Source organism: Eretmochelys imbricata, chromosome 8 (assembly GCF_965152235.1).
Source record: "Eretmochelys imbricata isolate rEreImb1 chromosome 8, rEreImb1.hap1, whole genome shotgun sequence".
Taxonomy (NCBI): domain Eukaryota; kingdom Metazoa; phylum Chordata; order Testudines; family Cheloniidae; genus Eretmochelys; species Eretmochelys imbricata.
This window is the reverse complement of record NC_135579.1, coordinates 38,631,684-38,654,353: the sequence shown is the minus strand read 5'-3', so window position 1 is coordinate 38,654,353 and position 22,670 is coordinate 38,631,684. Positions and strand designations below refer to the sequence as shown.

Sequence of the window (22,670 nt, the reverse complement as noted above, 5' to 3'; positions counted from 1 at the left end):
ACATCAGGTTTCCGAAATTGTATGGAGGGCCAGTTAGGGGAGGCTGTGCCTTCCCAAACAGCCAGGCGTGGCTCGGCCTCCGCCCCCTATCTGACCCCCCCACTTCTCACCCCCTGCTGGCCCCCCCAGGACTCCTGCCCCATCCAACCCCCCTGTTCTCTGTCCCCTGATGGCCCCCCTGGGGTCCCTGCCCCATCCACCCCTCTCTGTCCCCTGACCCCCCCCCCGGACTCCCCCCCACTCCTGACTGCCCCCCACTGCCCCATCCAACCCCTCCTCTCATTCCTGACTGCCCCTCTGGGACCTCTGCCCCATCCACCCACCCCTTCTCCCTAACTGCCCCCAGAACCCCTGCCCCTGACTGCTCCTCGCTGCCCCATCCAACCCCCTCTCTGCTTCCTGACTGCTCCCCTGGGACCTCTGCCCCCACTGAACCCCCCTGTTCCCTGCCCTCTGAACACCGTGACCCCTATCCACACCCCAGCCCCCTGACCATCAACCTGAACTCCCCTGCCCTCTATGCAACCCCCCCTGCCCCACTCCCTGCCCCCTTACCACGCTGCCTGGAGCACCAGTGGCTGGCAGCAGCCGCACTGCCCAGAGCACCAGGACAGGCAGCTGCGCCACCCAGCTGGAGCCAGCCATGCCACCACGCAGCACAGAGCACCAGGTCAGGCCGCGGTCTGCAGCTGCGCTGCCTGGCAAGAGCTTGCAGCCCGCTGCCCAGAGCATTGCGCCAGCAGCGCAGTGAGCTGAGACTGCGGGAGAGGGGGCAGAGCAGGGGAGGGGCCAGGGGCTAGCCTCCTGGGCCAGGAGCTCAGGGGCCGGGCAGGAGGAGCCCGCCGTCCAGATGGCTGTAGATTGCTAACCTCTGTGTTATGGTGATCCAGGAGTTCACAGTTGTTACTGGCTTGGTGAGGTCTAATGATAGAACACACCATCAGTTTGGGGCGTCTGCCCTGTTTTTGACAGTCTGCCCTGAAGTAGGCACTCATGGTTGTGAACCACTCCAGACAACATGACACATGTCATGGGGCTTTAATTTTATTTAACAACAACAAAAAAGAAAAGAAAATGCCCTCTCTGTTGAGCATGTTGTCCAGTATGCCAGTGCTGACCTGCTTTAGGTGGTAGTGTGCAAAGACTGTGCCCTCCTCCAACATCCGCATTCCTGCTCCCAGCGTAAGACCTGCTTCAGTGGCAGCACTCTGCGCGCACTGTCCTGATCTCATCACAAAGGCTTTATGCATTGCATCACATGTGCAATGTACAGTACGGGGCCTGCTTCCATTAGAACACAAGCTCAGAGCACTCCAGTGTTCCTTGCACCGAGGGTAATGCCATGGTAGCGTTCTGTACATGCAGTACTGTGGAAGCAGCTCCTATACTGGTATAGTGTTAGGAATTAGGTACTATCCTTTCAAATAGTTGTGAGCCTTCTAGTATCCCTAACAATATTCTGTGTGTTTCAGGGCCACCAGAACCCTGCCAGAGCAGCAGTATCTGAAACTAGGCCTCACATGTTATCTGTAGTTAATAAACACAGTTATCTGGACCCGCTGTGCCCATGTTATTCCTTCATAACATCTTTCTTGTGTAACAAGCAAACTACACAATGGCTGGGATGAGGGTAGAAGACAATGGAGGGGTGGCCATTGTCCAGAAAATGGCCACATGGACACTTTCCTAGGAAACGGAGGAGACAATATTAAAAAAAAAACCATTATGTCCCTGTCTCAGTCTCTCAGAAACATGATAAAGCTGTAACATTTGCCCTAGGATAAGCAGCCCCTTTAGGTTTAACCAGGTCCAAAACCTCATTGTGACTGTCCTAGGAAAAGTCCAGTACATTTATTATTAGTTATTATTATTACTGTGCCCATGGGCATCCTTACACTGGATACTAACGCCACAATCTGCATTATGCAGCACTAGATGGTAATGATGGTGGGAGAGCACAGGCATGTACTTCACTCTGATTACAGTTGCTTCCAAACATTAAACAACATTTAATAGATTTTCAGATATTCAATTACATGTGCAAAGGATGCGTGTATTTGTATGCTAATGTGCATACACAAGTAGCAGAAATGGCCATGGCAAAGGACAAAAGAGACTGTAAGTCACTTTTACATTCTCCTGTTCTTTGGGCTGGCCTGATTCCTGACATGAATAAGAGCAATCTGAAAGCTGCTTTATGTTATGAGTAGTGTAAGAGCCATCTGGGATCAGTTAGGCTAGCTACTTAGGTGTTTTGCTTAACTAGAGTGGTGCAAAGCAGACAGCATTAGTGAATTGGGCCCAAAGATTATGAAAGCCCTATAATTCATAATTCACTTAAGAAGCCTAGATGGGTGAAAATTCACATTAGACATTCTGCTAAGAACTTTAATTCTGAGGCAGATTATATCACTGAATGTCTCATATAAGTTTACAAAGACTGTTTTAAAAGACTTAAAATATTTTCACTCCAAATGAACAGTTGGGGTTGAGATCTGGATCTAAATCTTCCCCAGTTTTCAAGAGTTACAATCAGGTGTGATAGTTCAGCTCCAACTATAAGAGAAGGGCTGAAGGTGAGAAGTTTGTATGTTAGAACATAGCGTAAGAGTGGCCATACTGGGTCAGACAAAAGGCCCATCTAGCTCAATATCCTGTCTTCTGACAGTGGCCAATGCCAGGTGCCCCAGAGGGAATGAATAGAACATCAAGTGTTCCATCCCCTGTCACTCATTCCCAGCTTCTGGCAAACAGAGGCTAGGGACACCATCCCTGCCCATCCCAGCTAACAGCCATTGATGAACCTATCCTCCATGAACTTATCTAGTTCATTTTTTAACCCTGTTATAGTCTTGGCCTTCAGAACATCCTCTGGCAAGGAATTCCACAGACTGACTGTGCATTGTATGAAAAAATACATCCTTTTGTTTGTTTTAAATCTGCTGCCTATTAATTTCATTTGGTGACCCCTAGTTCTTGTGTTATGAGAAAGAGTAAATAACACTTCCTGATTTACTTTCTCCACACCAGTCATGATTTTATAAACTTCTATCATATCCCCCTTAGTTGTCTCTTTTCCAAGCTGAAAAGTCCCAGTCTTATTAATCTTTCTTCATACGGAAGCCTTTCCATACCCCTAATCATTTTAACAGGTTTCAGAGTAACAGCCGTGTTAGTCTGTATTCGCAAAAAGAAAAGGAGTACTTGTGGCACCTTAGAGACTAACCAGTTTATTTGAGCATGAGCTTTCGTGAGCTACAGCTCACGTGAGCTGTAGCTCACGAAAGCTCATGCTCAAATAAACTGGTTAGTCTCTAAGGTGCCACAAGTACTCCTTTTCTTTTTGCTAATTATTTTAGTTGCCCTTTTCTGAACCTTTTCCAATTCCAATATATCTTTTTTGAGCGGGGGCAACCACATCTGCACACAGTATTCAAGATGTGGGCGTACCATGGATTTATATAGAGGCAATATGACATTTTCTGTCTTATTATCTGTCTCTTTCTTAATGATTCCCAATATTCTGTTCGCTTTTTTGACTGCCTCTGCACATTGAGTGGATCTTGATCTGTATGTGTCACCCTCTCTGACCTTTGCCCTCTAGTTCAGAGACACTGGGAGCTGGATGTAGAGCTCCAGGTCCTCGGTACTTTCACCAGAAACCATCACCAATAAATGTAAAATATTTTAATGATCAGATTATTTACACATTACCCAAACTATGCTGTTTTGTTTCTCATATTGCTGCATAACTAAGATATATCTTTAAAGCACATCTTCTACAATGTAATGGTGAAAATTCTGTTCTCTGTATACTTTAACTGACATATGCCAAATGGGTTATTCATTATTTTTATTACATTGATAATCTACACTTCATTGTAACAGGCAAGCAGGGGTAGGGCAATCTCAGGGAGCAGGGACTCCTGAACAGTTGCCACTGACTATGAAGCTCAGTCTGGAACTCTGTCCTCTCTGTCCCAAAAGTACAACCACCTACCCTTCCTCAGAAAGAATCCCCTTGGTGTGCAGTTGCCCGCAGTGGAGCAGGAGTAAATGTAGCCTGAAGCTGTTATTGGTGTGTGTAATGTGAATTTTCACACATTTTGATTTTTGCAAAGAGAATGGATGAAAGGCAAAGCTGTTGGCATCTATAGCTACGTCACCTTAACGGAATATTTGCAGACTTTTTAACACTTATGATTTAATTAGTTGCAGAGTTCTTGCTATAGAGTTTTTATTCTGGTTACATTAGCCAGCAATCAACAAACTTTTTTTCTGTTTTTGAAAATGTGTGTATGTGTGTATGAGAGAGAGCGAGAGAGTGCACGTGCATGGTCTTGCAAATCCCACCCACATACATATCATATTCACGTAGCTGATGGTGTGGAGTGGTATCAAGTTTTTATTGGCATGAATGTAGAGTTTCCTTTTTACTGAGGAGCAATGAATTCACAAGTGAGTTATGCAGGTCACATAAGTGCCAGGAACACCCTTGTGCCACACCACACCTTCATGCACTCTGTAAATGCCACATATTTTATAGAAAATGGTACAGCTAATAATGTTTCTGAGAGTATTAAAAAGGTTCTTTTGGGACTTTAAAAAAAAAATTCTTCTGTCTGCAAAGCCAAAGTCTGCAAAGCTTAGTACCAGGAATCCAACTACACAGAGTTCAGAGGGAGAGAATAAAACATAACTAATAATAGAAAATGCCTCTAAAATAACCCCAATAGCTTTTCTATAGACTCAGTCAATCTCAGTCAGTTCCAGGGCTAAAAGCAAGTGTGGTCCCATTGCAAAGTTCTATTTCTTTCTCCCCACCATGTGGCATGGGGTTGACAGCCCAGGGTTCGAGGAGGCAATTGTAACATTGCTAGGTCAATGACTGAACAGGAGCAGTAATCTGTACAACACTCATTAGGCTTACTCCTAGTCTGTGAGTAGGGGCCCAATTTGGCAAACACTTAAACATGTGCTTAAACCCTAATGCTTTGCTGAACTCAGGCCCAGAAGAACAAGCAGAAGCAAATCAAAGCTCCCTCTAAAGAATAGTTCCTGTAGGCCATGCCAGGAGCTGACCCGTTGGGCAAGTGTGTGAATGTGCAGGGGATAATATTGGTATCTCTACACCAGGGCTTTGGAGCTGTGCTCCGGCTCTGCTCCAGCTCCAGGCAAAAACCTGCAGCTCCACTGCTCCAGAGCTGCTCCGCGCTCCAGCTCTGGGCTCTGCTCCAAAGCCCTGCTCTACTCTTTGGTGACTTTTGCAGAATCAGCAAGTAGGGTCACAAGTACAGGATGACTAGAGTCTCTTCCATTTTCCAAGGGCAGAGTGCTGCATCCACTGTGTCATTGGCTTTACTGGCCCAGAAGCAAAGCAACCACCTGAAATCTCATTGTCACTTTCCTACATAGCATCTTGTGTTACTCCTAGATTGTCGGTCTGATTATAAATTTTATTTTGAATATTTAAACATTATAATTTCCAATCCAAGATATTTGGGATGGGGAAGTGGGAGCTTGATTTGATTTTTTTTAAATATAAATTGTGTTTGCAGTTAGTTGGTGTTTTATATTAATTTATTTGTGCCTAGAGATTATGATGGATGCATTTTAATAAATCCAAAAATAAATCATATTAAATTAACCAAGCTAGTCTCCTGATTAATTCTGACTAACCAGATTAATCTCATAAATTCTGAGCCAAATTACTTAGTGATAGGGCTGACTCTATAGCATGTTTCCATGAATGATCCCACCTGGCTCTGTTCCCAGAAAGCAGCCCTCACTGCACACTCCTATTCGCCCATGACTCGCCTCTTTCATATTTCAGATCATGTGAGAATTTAAAATCATTATTATTTGCATTGTGGTAGCACCTAGTACCTGTCCTATTTGCTAGCACCTGGGGAGACTCATATGTCAAATTTTGAAATTAATACTATTACCTACTACTACTACTACTAGCAACAACAAATAGCATGCTAGGGACAGTTGAAAACTCAGGGGATTGCTAGCATGATATGGAGACTTTCACCTATAAGTCAGAAGTTTAATTCCAGCCCAGATTCACAGTAATCAAAATTTGACACCAATGTAAAATATATTGGCGTTTTCAGTGATTCCAAACTTGCACTGAAATAATTAACCCACCAAGTGAAAGTCTCTGTGTAAACACTTTTATTTTAGAATAAATGTGTCTGATTTTGATTTGACTTGAGCCATTTTTTACTGATTTAAGCAAAAGCAAACTACAGTACTCTTATTCCAAAATAGGAGTGTCCACATGTGCAGGCTTGCACTGAGAAACAAAAGGTATTAATTCTAACCCATTGAGTTAGTTCTGTGCAAGTCTGTATGCAGACAAGGCCTCATTCCAGTTCCCAGTAGCCAGTTGTAGGGAGCTAGACAGACGATGCTGCAAAGAACATCAGCAGAATTGGTACTAATACAACCCCTTTTGCGGTGTTTCAGCAGAGAAGGCAAGGACTAAATTGCCCACAAGATTAAACTCCCCTCTCTGGCCAGGAGTGTTCCCCTCCAGGTCAAGCCTGAGCTGCAGAGGCAGGGTCGGGGTGCAGGGGAGTGGACATGAGTCTGGGGGTGGAGGAAGCTTGCCCTGCTTCCTAGGCTGAAATCATGAAATCAACAAGAAAAATAAGAAAAGCCAGCATGTGTGCAGAGGAACAGAAAGTGAATCACTCACCCACTGGTTCCAGGTCTCTGGGCCTGAGAGAAACGCCAGTCTGGGTTAGGCTGAGCTTGCTGCAAGGGAAACAGAAAAGTATTTTAATGCCTCTATTCTTGCCTTTGGAAATCAAAGCAAACTGATTCAGGATTATTGCAGCCTGGAAATACAGCCATGCTTAGGAGAAGCTAAAAATGTAGATAAAAGAGAATAATTTTAAAATTCAGTGGAGTAACCAGAAATATCTCTCTCCATTGATGTAAAACAAACAAACAAAGACACAAAACAAGAAGATTCCCCTCCCTCTTGAATATTCCTGAATCAAGACAATTGCTAAAAAGCATGACAAAACAATTCAGTGAATAATCTTCCAGAATAAGCTCAGGAAACCAAGCTGTGAAAGAACTGAAGCATGTTATGGACTGATAAGGGCATCAGTTTAATCGGAAGAACTCTATAGTACCAGAAATAATGAGCTGAGGGAGAAGCAGAGTTAATTGATACTGAGAAAGGTGTGTTTTAATGCAGCTGGAATGGTACCAGAACTTCCTAATTTGTCCTTTCTCCCTTTCTAAAAATGCTTGCACAGTGTCTTGATTTCACATTCTATATTTTAATTAATCTTTTCCTGGATAATGTGTCCTTGGTGCATGACAGTATTTTTCTGTCTATGTAGAAAAGAATTCACTTCCCACAACAAAATGTATTATTTGTTTAGGAGACCCAACAGACTATAGACATAACAGACCACTGTGGAACTTGATTAGTGGGCCCTGTATCACTTTCCACCCACATTGATTCATTATCAGACAAGGGGCAGTTTGTAAATAAAGAAATACATGAAACAGCTCTATGTATTAAGTCTTTGTAAGGAGAGCTAAAAGGAAGAACTGTTTTCTGTCTGAAACACAAGTACTTCCAAAAATCATAGACTTCTAGCTATCTTCTTAATTAACTCTGCAGTAATAGTGTACCTCCTTTAGCGCTCTAAAGATGTCTCCTGGGTTATCTTGGGAATGAGCAGTTTAGGCTTTATAAAGCAGAACAGGATTATTCTGCTTGTATATACAGTTACTAAGGAAAATGGAAGATAGATACAGCTGACCTAGTTTTTATTTAGCAGAAGTTGTGATATTACTAATTTACTCATAACTTTAATGATTATGGTAAAAAAAAGCCTCAGAATAACTACTGCCTTCCCCACAAAGGAGTCCCATTGCCATCCACGCTGTATGTATGCAAATTAAAAAGTATCTATCTTTGACTTCTATTTTTAAAAATATTTACACACACTCAACAATACATATATACACACACATTTTGTAAATGAGGTCTTCTCTCTTTATTTTCTGAAATGTTACCGTAATTGTCACTTTCAATTTTAGGTGCAGTTACTGACAAAAATAATTTTAGAGCTGGAACCCAAAATGATCAAACCTGGATGCCTAAATTCAGGCATTTATATCCATGTCTAGGCATCTACATAAAAATAGCCTTATTTTCAATTGTCCTGAGCACCCTCCCATCTCACTGAGTTCAGTGAGAGCTGCAGGTGCCCAGCACCTCTAAAACTGGGGCTACGTATTTATGTTTCCAAGTTTGAAAATGTTGGCCACAGTTGTCATCCTGGTGCGATCAGCGTGTAGTACAATACATCACCAAGTGAAAAGTTTCTGCCACACACCTACAAAATACAAAAAGATCAAAACAGATAAACTTTGTTTTAGCAAACTACTCAGTTCCAAGTCCGGCTTTATAGGTGGAATAAAGTAGTAAGAGGTAAATACAAAAAACTTCATATTTAACCTGAAGAAAAGCTGGAAAGCTTGTCTCTCTGACCAACATAATTTGGTCCAATAAAAGATATGACCTCACCCACCTTGTCTTTCTAATATCCTGGGACCAACACAGCTACAGTAACACTGCATATAACAATGCAATGTGTCACTTACAAAACTTAGGGTATGTAAACAAGGAATGGTCTAAGGAGAAGCTGCAGCTACCTGGGCCAGTCACTCTCAATTTAGGGCTCTGGTCCTGATGTGTTGGATTCTATTCGCACCCAGGCATCCCACCTCCATTATGCCAAGCCCCGACTTTTCCCCCTATCTCTTGCTGGACAAGTAGAGGTAATGCACTTTCCCCAGGAGGCCAAAGTGTATTGAAAGGCCTGAAGGAGAAGAGTGGATATTTATGAACAGTGACTCTGAACAGAAAGGACAGCAGGACACACACAGAGCTTACCCCGTCGCAGGGACTCACTAAAGCACTGGCCACCTGATCAAAGGCAGCCATGCTCTCCCCGGTAGTGGAATGGCTGAAAGGTTTTACAAAGAGGAAATCCCCTTGATCAGACATTGGAGAGAAACAAGACTTGTAGTGTTGTGCCTGGGACACCAGCCCAGCTCCACCCACATCCAGATACTTGATGAAACCTTCCGAATTCAACTGCCCAGGGAAGTTCAATGCGGACTTGTGGCCTGTCCTCCTACAACAGCGTGAGAGGGGCCAGCCTGCAGCTGCGCGGCCCGATTTGAGGAACCTGGTGCCTAGGACAGCCAGCATCACACATGACACCAGCGAAATGGCTACCAGGGAGATGATGAGGTAGAGAGTGACGCTGGATGCTCTGGAAGTCGATTTGGGAAGGTCCAGGGCCTTGGCAAAGTCTTGAACAGTGTTCTCCTCAGGAGAGATAACTAGAGCCACTGAGGTGGACAGGGAGGGGATCCCATTGTCCCTCACCTGGACCACCAGCCTATGGGGCGCTCCTGACACCCTAAGTGCCTCAGTTATTCGGATCTCTCCAGAGTGGAGCTCCACCCGGAAGGGACATGGCTCACTGGTCTCCCGGAGCTGGTAGGAGAGCCAGGCATTGTGGCCGCTGTCAGCATCCACAGCCACAATCTTGGTGACCAGATAGCCAGGTTCTGCCGAGGAGGGGACTGTCTGTTGGAAGGCGGAGCCCCTGGGGACGGGTGGGTACACAATGGTGGGCGCGTTGTCGTTCTGATCCAGGACGAACAGGTGGAGCATGGTGGTGCTGCTCAGGGCAGGGGACCCAGCATCCTGCACCTCCACTAGCACCTGGAACACTTTGTCCTGCTCGTAGTCAAGAGCCCGTAAGGCATAGATGGTGCCATTCTCTGGGTTGATGTGGAAGTAGGTTGAGATGGGCACATCCTGCATGCCGGTGTCCAGAATGGAGTAGGAAAGCTTGGAGTTGGTGCCCACATCAGGGTCAGAGGCAGATACAGAGAACACAGAGGCCCCAGGAAGGGTGTTCTCCTCAATGTGGGCCGTGTAGGAGGGGCTGGAGAACCTGGGCACGTTATCGTTGACATCAGAGATCTGGAGGAAGATGGTTTGCTGGGTGGACCTTTGAGGGGACCCGGCATCTGTGGCCATAACAGTGATGTTGTATCCAGCAGCCTTCTCTCGATCCAGAGGCCCAGCAGTGACCAGTGAGTAATGCCCTTTGAAGGAGCTCACCAATTTAAAGGGAAGATCATTGCTTATCTGAAGGTGGACATGTCCATTTTCCCCGGAGTCACTGTCCTTGGCGCCAATTAGCGCTATCACAGTCCCCGGGGGCGCATCTTCCTGCACGGGGCTGGACAGGGAGGTCAGCACAATGTCCGGGCTGTTATCGTTCACGTCCACCAGTTCCACCCGGAGGCTGCAGTGCCCCTCCATTGCGGGGGAGCCCTTGTCTCTGGCTCGAACGGCGATCTCGTAAGCACTGGAGTCCTCGTAATCCAGAGGGGCTTTGGTTGTGATCTGCCCTGTCTGGGGGTCTAAGTTGAACAGTCTGAGAAATGTATCGGGGGCTTTATTGCTGGTTTTGAACGAATATTCAATCTGCCCATTCAGGCCTTCGTCCGAGTCAGTGACGTTCAGCTGTGTAACCAGCGTCCCTGATGGGACGTTTTCTTCTAGAAACACTTTGGAAATCGGCGGATCACACACAGGGGGGTTGTCGTTGGCATCCAGGACATGAACTGTGATCCTGGCAGTGCCTGATCTCACCGGGTCCCCACCATCGAGAGCTGTTAGGGTTAATTGATGGGCCGCCACTTTCTCTCTATCCAGGGCTTTCTCCAACACGATTTCAGGCATTTTCACACCATCTCCCCTTACATTTATGCTCAGGGCAAAATGGTCACTGGCGCTGAGTTCATAGGTGGAGATGGAGTTGGAGCCCATATCTGGGTCTTCTGCTACCTCCAGGGGTAAGCGAGTCCCTGGGTTCGCTACCTCGGTGATCTCTAAAGAAACTTCCTTCTTCGGGAACTGCGGCGCGTTGTCGTTGACATCCAGGATCTCCACCTCCAGCCGGTGCAGCTGCAGCGGGCTCTCCAGCACCAGCTGGAGCTGCAGAGAGCACGTGGAGCTCCGACCACACAGAGCTTCCCGGTCTAGTTTCTCATTCACAAGCAGAACTCCATCGGCCAGGTTCACCTGGAAGTGCTGACGGCCGCCCTCGCTGACCAGCCGCAGGCTACGGGCCGAGAGGCTCCGCACGTCCACACCCACATCCTTGGCAAAGTTCCCCACAAAGGAGCCCGGCTCGAGGTCCTCGGGCACTGAGTAGCGGGTCTGTGCGGGAGCCCGGTCAGGCAGAGAGAGGAAAGCACCGAGCAGCAGGAGCTGCCAGCGCAAACTCGATCTCCCGGCCATGCCGCGCTCTGCTGTGTGTGTCTGAAGCCACTCGGTGCCGCCTCCCTGGCTCCCGCCCCCTTCGCTGCCGCCCGGGAACTCGCGCCGCCGGTTCCAGTGTTCCCAAAGTCCACTCCTCGGGTGCTCCCGGCTGCCCGGCAGGGCTTAGCGGCTGCTGTGGGGGAGAGGGGGGGGCGGGGGGGAGGGGGAGGAGAAGAGCTGCAGCCGGAGGGGCGGGAGGGGAGCCGATCTCAAACGCTCAATTCCCCGGCAAAGACCGGCGCAGAAAGTCGGCGGGCGATGGGTGCTGACAAGTGACAATCCCTCCTCCCGACAGCAGTGACCCTTCCCCAAAACTCACTCGGCCTGAACTCCAGGCACACAGCCCCGTCAGACCCCCCTCCCCCCCAGCTCTGCACCGCCGGGACGCTGGCAGTGAGTCACCGGCAAAGGATACCCTAAACCCTGGGGGTGCGTTCAGCTACGACGGGGTGGCCAATGGAAAGGGCAAGTGCTGAGCAGAGCGCCCAGGGAGAGCTGTGACTTGACACAGAACCTGGGGGGGGGGGGGGGGAAGGGGCGGGGGGACAGACGCGGTACAGAGAGCGGCCGTGTCCTCTCCCCTGGCCCGGCACTAGAGGAGCTGGCTGCGATTTAGCGCTGTCCTATAGCGCGTCTGGTGCCTTTGGGCCACACGGACCCAGCCAGACACGCTGCAGGTCACACGGCGGGGTCAGCTGGGGACAGTGACCTGGCACCTTCAGGGAGCTCACCTCAGTGGAGCAGCTGCGATCAGGCGGGCTGTTGCCCGAGCCGTTTCCGTGGCTCACAGAGGGTTTCATGAACATGAACTCGCTGATGTCCGAGACTGGAGAGAAGCAGGATCTATACCCCGGGGCAGGGGGGGCCGTGGCGGTCACCTGCACGTCGACCGTGGCGTCCCCCTGGCTGGGCTGTACGTGTCCGAGCAAGGTGTTTGGGGGCACCCGGAGCGTGTCCGCTTTCACACAGCAGCCAACCGTAGCACGTGCATCCCTCCTCACACACCGGACACCCAGCCCCACCAAAGCAACCAGTGACAAAGCTGAGATTGTCGCTAATGAAATGATTAAATACAGAGTTAACCTGGGGACGCTCTCACTTTCCGCCGCGTGAGCCGATAACCCTAGGAAGGCTTCGGGGGCATTCTCCTCCAGCAACACCAACACGGTGACGGAGGTGGACATGGGCGGCTCGCCTGAGTCTTTGACTACCAAGAAGAGTTCCTGTGTGGCAGCATCCTGCTCCTGGAGGGCTCGCGTGGTCCGGATTTCTCCGGAGCGCAGGGCCACCCCGAAAAGCCTGGGATCGGTTGCCTGCATTAAATGGTAGGAGAGCCATGCATTTCGTCCAGAGTCAAGGTCCACCGCTGTGATCTTCGTTATTAAGGCCTGGGGGCTGGTAGAGCGAGGAATCCTGAGCTGGACTATTGAGTCCTTCCCGGTCAAAGGGAACTGGATCCCTGGGGCGTTGTCATTTTGGTCTGTGACGAAGACGTGGACCACTGTCCTGCTGCTGAGAGCTGGAGAGCCGCCATCTGAGACTTCCACCTGGAACTGGAAATAAGTGGTTTGCTCGTAATCAAAAGGCAGCTTCGCGGAAACCTGCCCACTTGTTGGGTTTATGGAGATGTATGCGGAGGGATCCGTAGCTGGACCTTTCCCCGGGCTGCTCAGAACAGAATAGGAAAGGCGCGAGTTCTGGTCCAAATCAGGATCGGTTGCGGACACCGTGACCAATATTTCCCCCACCTGGTTGTTCTCCTCCAGGACGACGTCATAGGAAGCTCTCTCGAACTGTGGCGTGTTGTCATTGATGTCTGCAACCGTGATGGAGAGAACTGTGTATCGGGAGAGAGAGGGGATTCCCAGGTCAGAGGCGGAGATGGTGACATTGTACTGGAAGACGCTCTCGCGGTCCAGCTCCTGGCTGGTGAGCAGGGAGTACTGGTGCTCAAAGTCTTTCCGAAGTTTGAAGGGAAGGCTTCTGGGCAGATGGCACTGGACCTTCCCATGCTCCCCGGAGTCTCTGTCTTTCACGTGTATCACAGCGACCACAGTCCCAGGAGGGGCATCTTCACTCAGGAAGCTGGAGAAGGAGGTGAGGACCACCTCCGGAGGATTGTCATTCACATCCGTGACCTCTACAGTGACGCTGCAATGCTCCTCCATCGTGGGAGAGCCCATATCCTTGGCCTCAACTTCAATCTCGTAGACAGACGCTTCTTCAAAATCTAGATTCCCTTGAACTCGGATTTCTCCCGTTTGATCGTCTATTGAAAATATCCTGCGCAAGGCTTCCGAGTTGTGGCTGCCCAGAGAATAGCGTACTTCTCCGTTAGGCCCTTCGTCCACGTCTGTGGCATTCAGTTTAATTACTAGCGTGCCTGAGGGAGAGTTTTCCACCAAACGAGCTTGATAGGAGGATTTATCGAACACTGGATGGTTATCATTGGCGTCTAGAACCTGGACAGAAATTCGTGTTTTGCTGGACCTGGGGGGAGAGCCGCCATCCTCAGCTGTCAGAACCAAATGGTGGACAGCTCTGTGCTCCCTGTCTAACGCTCTTTCCAGCACCAGCTCCGGGAATTTGCTGCCATCTGTACGTGCCTTCACGTTGAGATTGAAATTCTCATTGGCGCTGAGGTGGTAGGTCTGCAAAGCGTTAGAGCCCACGTCCAGGTCCTGCGCCTGATGGATAGGAAAGCGGGCGCCCAGAGAGGCCAATTCGTAGATCTGTAAAGTGATCTCGCTGCTCGGGAATGCAGGAGGATTATCATTTATATCCAATATTTCCACTTCAATGCGGTAGAACTCCACTGGATTCTCAATAGCGAGTTTGAGATTCAAGAAGCAACGCAAATTCTGCCCGCAGAGCCGCTCTCTGTCGATTCTGTCATTGACCACTATAATCCCAGTGTTCACATTCACAGAGAAATATTGGGAATCAGAATCAGAAAGAACCTGCAGATTAGCAGCCGCGAGTTTTGCCACATCTGTCCCTAGATCCTTAGCAATATTTCCCACAAAGGCACCTCGAGTCAGTTCCTCTGGGATAGCATAACGGATCTGGGCGGAAGAGCTATGCAAAAACAAACAGAGAGAAAAGAAAGGCAGGAGTCCCAGGGACCAGGCAGACTTTCCTGCTCCTAGCATCTTACTAAAATCCACAGTAAGAAGCTATGCACAGCAAAGAAAGCGTGTCTGCTTAAACTGCTGGACGATGAATTGTGGATCTGTAATAAAGTATCAGAGAGAAAGGGGTCTGCGCTCACTGTTTATCTCTCTCATTCATTGTTTTGGGCACCTATTGAAAGAGAAAGATACAGCTCTGGCGGGGAAGGGGAGGGGTACACGCTGATCTCCAGTATTAGCCTCTTATTCATTGGCTAAGAGTGTCTTCTCGTTTATCCAATCACTAGCCTCCTTACCGGGACAGCAACACAAGCACCAATCCATGGGCGGAAGTGGCTGCTGTGTAACAAAGGTCCGTGGAATCTGCAATTTTTAACCTAGAGACACCAGGCAAACAGCAGACAATGACGAACAAAGCGAACTCTTTGTGATTTAAGCATGAGTGTCAGCAACAAGGCTTGCAGACGTGTGATCCGGATTACCTGTTTGCAAAACAGAAGCATTTTCTTGAAAACACACACTGATATTTTGCATGAACTGAAACCCTTTAAATTAGGTTCAGAGATAGGTCTCATTTGGAATTGAAAGTTAGTTAAATAAGAACAAATAATCAATTTCCTTTCCTCTCGTTTCCCCTCCCTTCCCTTCCCTTATTAGAGCTTCCAGATTCATCTCATGTAATTAATTGCTTGCACACTTCCTGTAATAACCAAGTTATAAACTTGTCATTGTTTAAGGCACAGTCCAGTGAACTAAATTCCTGATTTCCTGACTCACAAACTAATGAACAACTCATTGTGTGAGCACGAGTGTGTCTGGAATACCTGCCTTACACGCAACATCTGGAGTGTTATTTTACATAAACCAAACAAAAGAAACCCTTGGTGCCTGAGCGTACTTCATGATGGTGATACATTTTCACAGTTCATCCCTAGACACAAATCCCATGTGCTGCTCTGTCCTCGGTCACATAGGCAACACGCTTCAAGACACCCGTGTCATTTGTGAGGAATGAAGGGCAAAAGTGCCATCTCACCTGACCGGATTCATTCGATGTATTTGTACCAGATAAGAAAGTGTCAGTTTCTATCGCTAGGGCACTGGGCGGGGGACAACTCATAGGTCTCATAAAAGTGAAGTCACTTCTGTCTGAGCCTGGAGAAAAGCAGGTCCTATAGCACTGGCTCTGAGAGTCTGTGGACCTGAGTGTCACCTCCATGTATTTCAACGTGCCATCCGTGTTCAGCTGAAGCTTTGGGCTGGAGTGTTTGAAAATGTCCCTAGAGGGTGAGTTGCTCAGGCAGCAGCAAGAGTGTCTGTCTCCTTTCCTGAGGCACTTTGCAGACAGTACGATGAAAGTAACAAGAGACACCATGCTTACTGCCACCAGCGCAATAATTAAATAGAGAGTCAGGTCGGGCTTTTCTTTGGGGTTTGTTAGGAAATCGCGAGATTTGGAGTTTTCCTCCGACGCTTTGTCTTCTAAGGAAACCATAAGGGTGACTGTGCAGGACAAAGCTGGGTCCCCGTTGTCCTTGACTAGCACAACGATTTTCTGCGCGGCCAGGTCTGTGTCTTGGAAGCCCCGGGCGGTCCGGATTTCTCCTGTGTAAGGAGCCACTCGGAACAAGGAGGGGTCTGTAGACTGTGGCAGCAGCGAATAGGAGAGCCAGGCGTTATGGCCAGAATCTGCGTCCACTGCTGTGACTTTGGTGACCAGGTAGCCAGCGGGAACAGACTGGGGTATCCTTTGGGACGCTGCGACCGGTCTGCCAGTCACCGGGTGCAAAATGACCGGGGCGTTATCGTTCTGATCCAGAATAAAGACGTAGACGGTAACATTGGAGCTGTGAGGAGGAGACCCCGAGTCCTGCACAGCCACGGGGATTTGTAGTACCTGAAGCAACTCGAAGTCAAAAGTGCGCTGCGCGTAAACATTGCCATTGTCCGGGTTAATGTGAACGAAGGAAGAGGCAGGCGCATCCTCGATCTCACTTCCCGCTATAGAGTAAGTGAGGCGGGAATTTTCTCCCTCGTCGGGATCGGAAGCCGACACGGTGCAGAGCAAGGAGCCCGGGGGGCTGTTCTCGCTCAGGAAGGCGTTGTAGGAAGTCTGAGAAAAGCTAGGGGGGTTGTCATTGACGTCCGAAATGTTCAGAAGTATTGTGGTCTCGGTGGTCAGAGAGGGTGATCCTTTGTCTCTGGCAGTTAGCTCAATGGTGTATTGAGAGACTGATTCTCTGTCCAGTTTGTCGCGGGTGATCAGCGCATAGTGGTTTTCAAATGACTTAATTTTGAATGGCAGGTTTGATGCTATTCCTAAACTTACTTCCCCATTGGCACCCGAATCTCGGTCTCGCACATTGAAAAGCCCCACCACGGTCTCCAAGGGGGTGTTTTCTGGCACTGGGTTCACCAAGGAGGTCAGCAGGACCTCTGGGGAATTGTCATTGACGTCTTCTACTTCCACCTGGAGAACGCAGTGGCCTTCCATTTCCGGGACGCCCCTGTCTCGGGCTCTTAAGTGGATTTCATAGAAACCCGCTTCTTCGAAATCCACAGCTCCCTGAACGCGGACGGCGCCAGTGGGGGGATCCAAATCAAACAACTTCCGGACGGAGTCGGAAGTGTGAACTGCAAAGGAGTACTGTACTTCTCCGCTGGGGCCCTCGTCAGGATCAGTAGCATTGAGTTGAATAAGCAGAGTGCCCACAGGGGTGTTTTCCGGCAAGCTGACCTTGTAGACAGACTGGTCGAACACAGGTGCATTGTCATTGATATCCACAACAACCACGGTTATCTGCGCAGTGCCTGACCTGGCCGGATTTCCCCCGTCAATGGCGGTCAGTACCAGATGGTGTTCTCGCTTATCCTCTCGGTCCAGGGCTTGCTCTAGCACCAGCTCAGGGAAGAGTTTGCCGTCCTTAAGCTTCTTCACGTCCAGTGAGAAGTACGGGCTGGGGCTGAGCCGGTAGGAGCTGACAGTGTTGGTCCCCACATCCGGGTCCTGGGCACTCTCCAGAGGGAAGCGCGCAGCCACGGTGGCGGACTCCGCTATCCTCACCGTGCGCTGGGCAATGGGAAAGCTGGGGGAATTGTCATTCAGGTCCAGAATCTCAACCTCCAGGCGGAAAAGTTCAAGGGGGGTTTCTATAACGATCTGCACCGGCAGCACACACCCCGCGCTGGCTCCGCACAGGCTCTCTCTGTCTATCTTTTCATTCACCAGCAGAGTGCCGCTGGCCAGGCTCACCGCAAAGTACCGTCTGCTCTCCGCCGAGCCCAAGCGCAGCCTGCGACCCAAAAGATCCGCCACCTTTAAGCTTAGATCTTGAGCCACATTCCCCACCACTGTTCCCAGCTCCGACTCCTCCACCACTGAATAGCGAATCTGCCCAGAGACCCAGCCCCAGCCGCACAGGGAAAGCAAACTCAGTACTTGCCATTTCCAAGCGGGTTGCCCAGGGCTTCTGGGCTCCATTTCTGAGCTATCCTCCCCCTAGAAAGAATCTTTGTCCTGTCCCGGCACACGGGAGGCACCGGGGTCTGGATACGAGCTTCTAAAATCCCCGGTATTCCCCTCCACAGCTGATAGAACGGCGCCCGGGTTTGCCTTGCTGCAGCAGTGATTGTTAGTCACTGAGTGGAGGGGATGGGTTGCGGGAGGGGAGCTGAATCATAGCCACAGAGCTGGAGGAAAAAGGGGAGGGGGGTAGAGAGAGGAAGAGCAGATCCCCACAGCCTAGATCAGCACCTCATTGGATGACAGCTCCATCCGCTGTCGGCCAATGACAACGCCTCCTAAACATTTAAAGCTACAGAGACAAGCGCCGCAAGCCAGCGTCAGGAGGACTAACTCCCCCAGAATTACATTTCACAAGCGTTAGTCAGTGGTTATGGCAGCTAAATTTAGCAGCTCAGATTTTTGTTCTCAAGGAAACAGCACCTCGTGGAAGCATACAAGGTACAAATCCTCATTATTTTGCTTTGGCAACCACAATCGTGACTTCACATGTCACCCATCTCATCTCAACAAAGGACAAATCCTCAGCTGTGATGAATGCAGAACCCTGATCTCTGTATACAATGTTTTCATACGCTATGAAAAGGTATTTGTTAAAGCCCGATGAACCCTCCACATCAAACATTTCACTGGTCTGGCGAAATATCCCCAATATTATTTTGAAGCCTCAGGGTAACCAGATAGATCAGAGCACTTTCTAAACACCTAGCCACTGCCACCTTTCAACACAAGACTTAGAAACCTGTCAGGGTCTCCCAACACAACTGCGATAATTTACCCGCCAAGAGAGTAGAATGTTCACATTTACCACACTATTTTGAGGCCTTGCAGTGTATTTCCAGAGGCTCACAATCCATTGTACACTTTTTAAAAGCTACTGTACAAAGACAACAGTACAATTATTACTGCTGTGGAGGCTGAGAGAAATACCTCGCCGTCCTCGCCAGGGACTCCAATATTAATCCCTCACTCAAAACCAAAGTGAATAGATGTTTTTCCAAATCACAAGTCATCTGAAATAAAGCAATTAACCAACATGTTAAGGACATCACAAGAAGACATTAACTCAAACCCCAAATATGTAATTGTCTCTCACTTCTCACCTCACTGGGATCGCTGAGGTTATTGCTGGCCAGAAGACTGTTTGGGCTGTTGATGTCCGGTTGACTATCGGGTTTTGCAAACAGGAGACTAGTCCCCTCTGATAATAGAGTCTGACCAAGCCTTTAGAGAGGACATCGAGAAAGAAAATCTCCCCCAAAGACAGTGGGGAACTCCAGTTTCTCGTCCACGCTCTGAAGACGTCTATCAAAGTGTCTCCTCCCCTGCAGGGTATTTCCTCCCTTTGGATAAGTAGTCCAAGCTGTATCGGAGTTTCTGGCTCTCGCATTTCTAAGGCACTTCACGGCTAAAAATAGCAAGCCATGGCAGAGAGGACTGAGATTAATGCCAGAGCAATGATGAGGTACACTGTCAGGTGGGGAAGCCCATCCTGTTCCAGGTTAGACTTCCTGAAGTCTGCTGAGCTCCGGTCAGGGTCCTGCTCTATGTTCATGATCACAGTGGTCGTGGTAGACATGGGTGCCTCCCCAGCGTCTTCGACCACAAGGACAATCTTCTGCGTGGGGGAGTCTTGTTCAAGGAGAGCTCGGGTAGTTCTGATCTCCCCAGTGTATGGGAAAACTTTGAAGAGGCTTGGGTCTGTGGCTCGCTGCAGTTTGTAGGAGAGCCCTGAGTTTCGCCCCGAGTCTACGTCCACAGCTGTCACTTTGGTCACCAAGTGTCCCGCCTGCGAAGAGAAAGGGGACGGATTGCTGGGCCAGGAACCCCTTCTGAGCCACAGGATAGATAATCAGAGGAGCGTTATCGTTCTGGCCTAGGATGAAGATGGAGACAGTCACGTTGGTGCTGAGAGGCGGTGACCCGCCGTCTCTGGCTTGTATCTGCACAGCTATCTGTTTGATTTGCTCCTGATCGAAAGAGGAGCTGCTGTAGATGGTCCCGTTTTCGGAGCCGACATAGACATAGGAGGAAACGGGCACCCCCTGCACGGTACTATCCACGATGGACTAGGACAGCTGGGAGTTCTAGCCCAGATCGGGATCAAAGGCGGACACGGAGCAGATGGGAACGCCCAAAGCATTATTCTCAGGCACCTCCGCTTGGTAGGCAGGCTGGGAAAAGCGGGGTGGATTATCGTTCAGGTCCGATATGTTTATCAGGAGGCTGCTCTGGCTGGAAAGTGGCGGCGATCCAGAATCTGTAGCTGTAATCACAATCTTATACTCCGATACCTCCTCCCGATCCAGCAGGCCGCTGGTGACCAAGGAGTAGTGGCTCCTGAAGGACGGTACGATCTGGAAGGGGATGTCTGCCGGGAGCTGCAGCTGAACCTCTCCGTTTTCCTTGGAGTCTCCATCACTTATACTGAGAAGAGCCACCGCCGTCCCCGCTGGCGCGTCCTCTCGAACCGCGGCTGAGAACGACGTGAACCTAATGCGAGGAGCGTTGTAGTTGACATCCGTTATCTCCACCAAGACGCTGCAATGGGCGTCCATGGAGGGAGAGCCCTGGTCTTTGGCTCTCACATCGACCTCGTACACTGTGCCATCTTCATAGTCCACATTTCCCAGGACTCTTACCTCTCCGGTCCTGTCCTGGATGCTAAACAACCGCCGAATTTTCTGGCGAGCGTGGCTGCTGAAGGAATAGGTGATCTCTCCATTTGTCCCCTCGTCCTGGTCGGTGGCATTTAATTTAATCACCACAGTCCCCTATGGCGCATTTTCCAGCAGGATTACTTTGTACACGGGCTGATCAAAGACGGACGAGTTGTAGTTGGCCTCAATAACAGACGACAATCTCAGCAGTTCCGGATTTAGCAGGAAGCCCACTATCCAGGGCTGTGAGCACCAGCCGGAGCTGCTCCTGCTGCTCTGTCTAGCGCCTTCTCCAGAACCAGCTCGGGGTGTTTGCTGCCGTCTTTAGGATTCTTCACATTCAAGGTGAAACATCCAGGAGGGCTCAGCCGGTAGGTGCTGACGGAGTTGGCTCCAAAGTCCAAATCTTCTGCACGCTCCAGAGGGAACCGCGCGCCTGGCGCTGAGGACTCGGCAATCTCCAAGCGGGTGAGTCTAGTAAGGAACGCCGGAGTATTGTCGTTCACATCCAGAATCTCCACTTCCACGCGGTGGGAGCCCAGCGGGTTGGCCAGCAGGAGCTCCCGGTACAGCAGACAGCGCGGGCTAGAGCCGCAGAGCCGCTCTCGGTCTATCCACTCCTCCACCACCAAGATACCGCTCTGCGCCTCTGCTCTGAAGTGCCTCTGAGCCAAGCCGGGCAGGATCTGCAGCTGTCGGGAGGCCACGCGGGCAGCATCCAGACCCAGGTCCCTAGCCACATCCCCAACAAAGGCTCCCGGGACCAACTCCTCCGGGATGGAGTAACGGATCTGTGCCGCCTGCCCCCCACGCAGCAGCGGGAAGGAAACCAGAAGGAAAGAGCCTATTTGCCATTGTAGGAACCCCCTGCTCCCCACCGCTGAGCTCATGGCGCAACCCAAGCAGGGGGAAACCTCCTTGCCTTTCCCGGAGCTCTCTCCGCTCCGGCACAGCCAAGGAGGCCACTGGGTGGGAGTAGCGGCCGCCGGCGAGTTTCAGACCCCGCAGGCTAGCAGAGCGGCGCAGCGCCAGCGTCTCTGCTTTGTTTCCCGGCAGAGCAGCAAAAAGCCGCACTGTGGCTCGCCTGGAGGAAGGGGGTGGGACAGTCCCACTGTCAGTCAGAGGAGACTCGATCACCACCGCAACTGCAACATCAGATTGGTAGAAGAGAATCACCCACGCTCCGCCTATAGGCAGTGAGGGGAAATGCTTAAAGGGCCAGCACTGGTAAGAGCGATAGGAGGCAATTTACCAACAGCCAACAATTGCACTCTGCAGCGGAAGAACTGAACTGTAAGTAATAACTCACCGAAAGCTTGTAAAGCGTTTAAACTTAGTCACGGGTATCCGTTTGTTCCAAAGGCCAAATTTACCATTCACAGTCTGGGGAATTGCACATTTCGTGCAGACCGGTAAATAAACAAGCGAACACTAACATTAGTGATATAAATTATTACCAAATTAAACTTTATTCCTCTTACTTGTGATCATTCTTAGTTCGTTTAAACGCTATGTGAAGATCGCGCACAGAGTATTCTGCTAAACCCTTGCAGAGGATGCAGCTGGATAGAATGGGAAGGAGTGATAACCGTTTTTTACTCTTCTCCTTTAATCCCCGGTTGGGAGCTAGGCTCATCCACACGCTCTGAGCCACATGCCCCAGGAGTTCTATCATCTCTCCCTGCAGCTGAGGGGTTCGGCCACCCTCACCTAGCTCAAAAGTGCTTCTCACCTCTTTGGTCGGGCTCAAGTCTGTTGATTGGTAGATTGGGTTGGAAACGTCCACCGCTGGAGATTTATTGAAAAATTTCAACAACATGAAGCTGTTGCTCCTGGAGGCTGAAGAAACAAAGGATCCGTAGTAGTGAGTCTGGGACGTGTGGACATTTCCCCCTACGTCAATGAATTTAATTGGCTCTTCAGCGCCAAGTTGTGTGCGGAGAATTCCACCGGAGTGTTTGATTTCC

At 49.7% G+C, this 22,670-nt stretch overlaps 1 protein-coding gene and 1 pseudogene across 4 annotated transcripts in view; both read right to left on the bottom strand.

Moving 5' to 3' along the window:
- Positions 1-22,670, bottom strand: part of LOC144269650 (protocadherin gamma-A11-like) — a 347,802-nt gene that overhangs the window by 29,163 nt on the left and 295,969 nt on the right. For all 4 annotated transcript variants that reach the window (XM_077825477.1, XM_077825475.1, XM_077825476.1 and 1 more), the window contains exon 2: positions 6,707-6,765. In XM_077825477.1, the coding sequence (XP_077681603.1) occupies positions 6,707-6,765 (59 nt within the window). The remainder of the gene's footprint in view (positions 1-6,706; positions 6,766-22,670) is intronic.
- Positions 15,452-18,001, bottom strand: LOC144269131 (protocadherin gamma-C5 pseudogene; annotated as a pseudogene).